The 1,551-nt window shown below is 31.4% G+C and overlaps 1 protein-coding gene across 1 annotated transcript; it reads right to left on the bottom strand.

Annotated features, from left to right (window-relative positions):
• Positions 1-401: 401 nt before the first annotated feature.
• GO595_002843 (Auxin Efflux Carrier family protein) lies at positions 402-1,346 on the bottom strand (the record flags this gene model as incomplete). Its single annotated transcript, XM_067915797.1, has 1 exon — positions 402-1,346. The coding sequence occupies one exon, from the start codon at positions 1,344-1,346 to the stop codon at positions 402-404; it is 945 nt and encodes a 314-aa protein (XP_067776644.1).
• Positions 1,347-1,551: the final 205 nt, after the last annotated feature.

Genomic DNA, 1,551 nt, shown 5'->3' on the forward strand with positions numbered 1-1,551 from the left:
ATTTTTTAGTAAAACTTTTTTTTTAGTGAACGGAAAAGTAATCAAAGAATTTTTAGTGGGTAAGATACAAGGATTTTCTAATCTTTTTTTCGGATTTGCTCGATCCAATTTTGAGAGAATTTGCTTTTCCATTAAATTTTCATGGTGCATGATTATTGAGTGTTTTATTTCAAAAGTGTATAACAAAGCTTCACTTGCTCAAACAATGGTATTACTTGTACAATAAACATGTTTACGTTGTTTCATATAAAGCAGTTATTAAGATTAAGCTAACTTACAATTGGCTAATTATTTCCCATGTGTTCAAATATAATAAATAAAATATGAAATAACTTAAATAATGAAAAACTATATCATACAAATAGCATAACTCCTATAAAAAAATTTATTCATATTATATTCTAAATATCATATACGAAAATCCACAGAAGAGAAACAGGTATTGACACCAAATTTGTCCAAACAAAAGTAAATGTTGGCGAATCCATTTTCATTTTCAACTTATTATAACACAAAGAGAATGCATCCAATCCCATTGGCGATGCATACATCATTGTAATTATAGCCCTTTCAGTCTTACTTCGACCGAATGCGAGTCCCCAAAGTACAGAAATCAATGGCACAGCAATTGTCTTAATTAGTATGTATGGCAAAGTTTCAACAGCATGGAACCCTAAAAATGGATGTTCATAAAGAAGGCCTCCGGAAACAAAAAGGCCAGCAGCATAAAGAGCTTTTTGGTGATCTTGTGTGAAGGTATCAATTATTGTAGGCATGGTCCAACCAATAGCACTCCAAATGAGACCAAGAATAATGCCAACGTTTTGAGGTGTGAGGAATGAAAATAGTATAGCCTTCCATAGAGGTTGTCGTTGATTCTTATCTTTTTCAGATTCCGATTTTTCGCTGTCTTCACTTTCAAGGTCAATGTCAATATGATCTTCTGGGTCACCTTTGTCAATTCCATCTTCGAGTGGTTCCTCTTCCTCTTCATTTTTTGATGAAGATTCTTCTGATGTTGTGCCAACAGGATTGTTGTATTTATAAATTAAAATGTTGGCGATTGGATGAACAATTACAGAGTGAACAATGTATGTGTATACTGCAACATGAACGTATTCATCTCCAAAAATGTATTGAACAAGAGGAATGCCAAAATACTCACCATTGAAAAAACAACAACTTAAAAGTGGCCTCAGGAAGTAAAATATTTTATATGGACCTTTTCTAATAAAAACATAAATTGTATTTATAAGTAATAATGTGACCTCGATTAAAACCGAAATAATGAATGTAACCCAACTTTCATAACTAAGTTTGCTTTTTCCAATTTCCCTAAAAATCATCAGAGAAACACTAACGTTGTGAACAATATTAAATATTAAAATTACATCTTTTGAATTGAACATTTTCAAGAAACAGCAAAGATATCCAAGAGCCATAATGACATTGTTGCATAATATAATTTCAAAGGCATTTAGATAATCAACGAAAGCCATTTTTTGGGTTGTGTTTTGGGATTATCGTCGTTTTCATAAAAAGTGGAAATTT

This window comes from Histomonas meleagridis, assembly GCF_020186115.1.
Source record: "Histomonas meleagridis strain 2922-C6/04-10x chromosome Unknown contig_20, whole genome shotgun sequence".
In the NCBI taxonomy this organism is placed as follows: Eukaryota; Parabasalia; order Tritrichomonadida; family Dientamoebidae; genus Histomonas; species Histomonas meleagridis.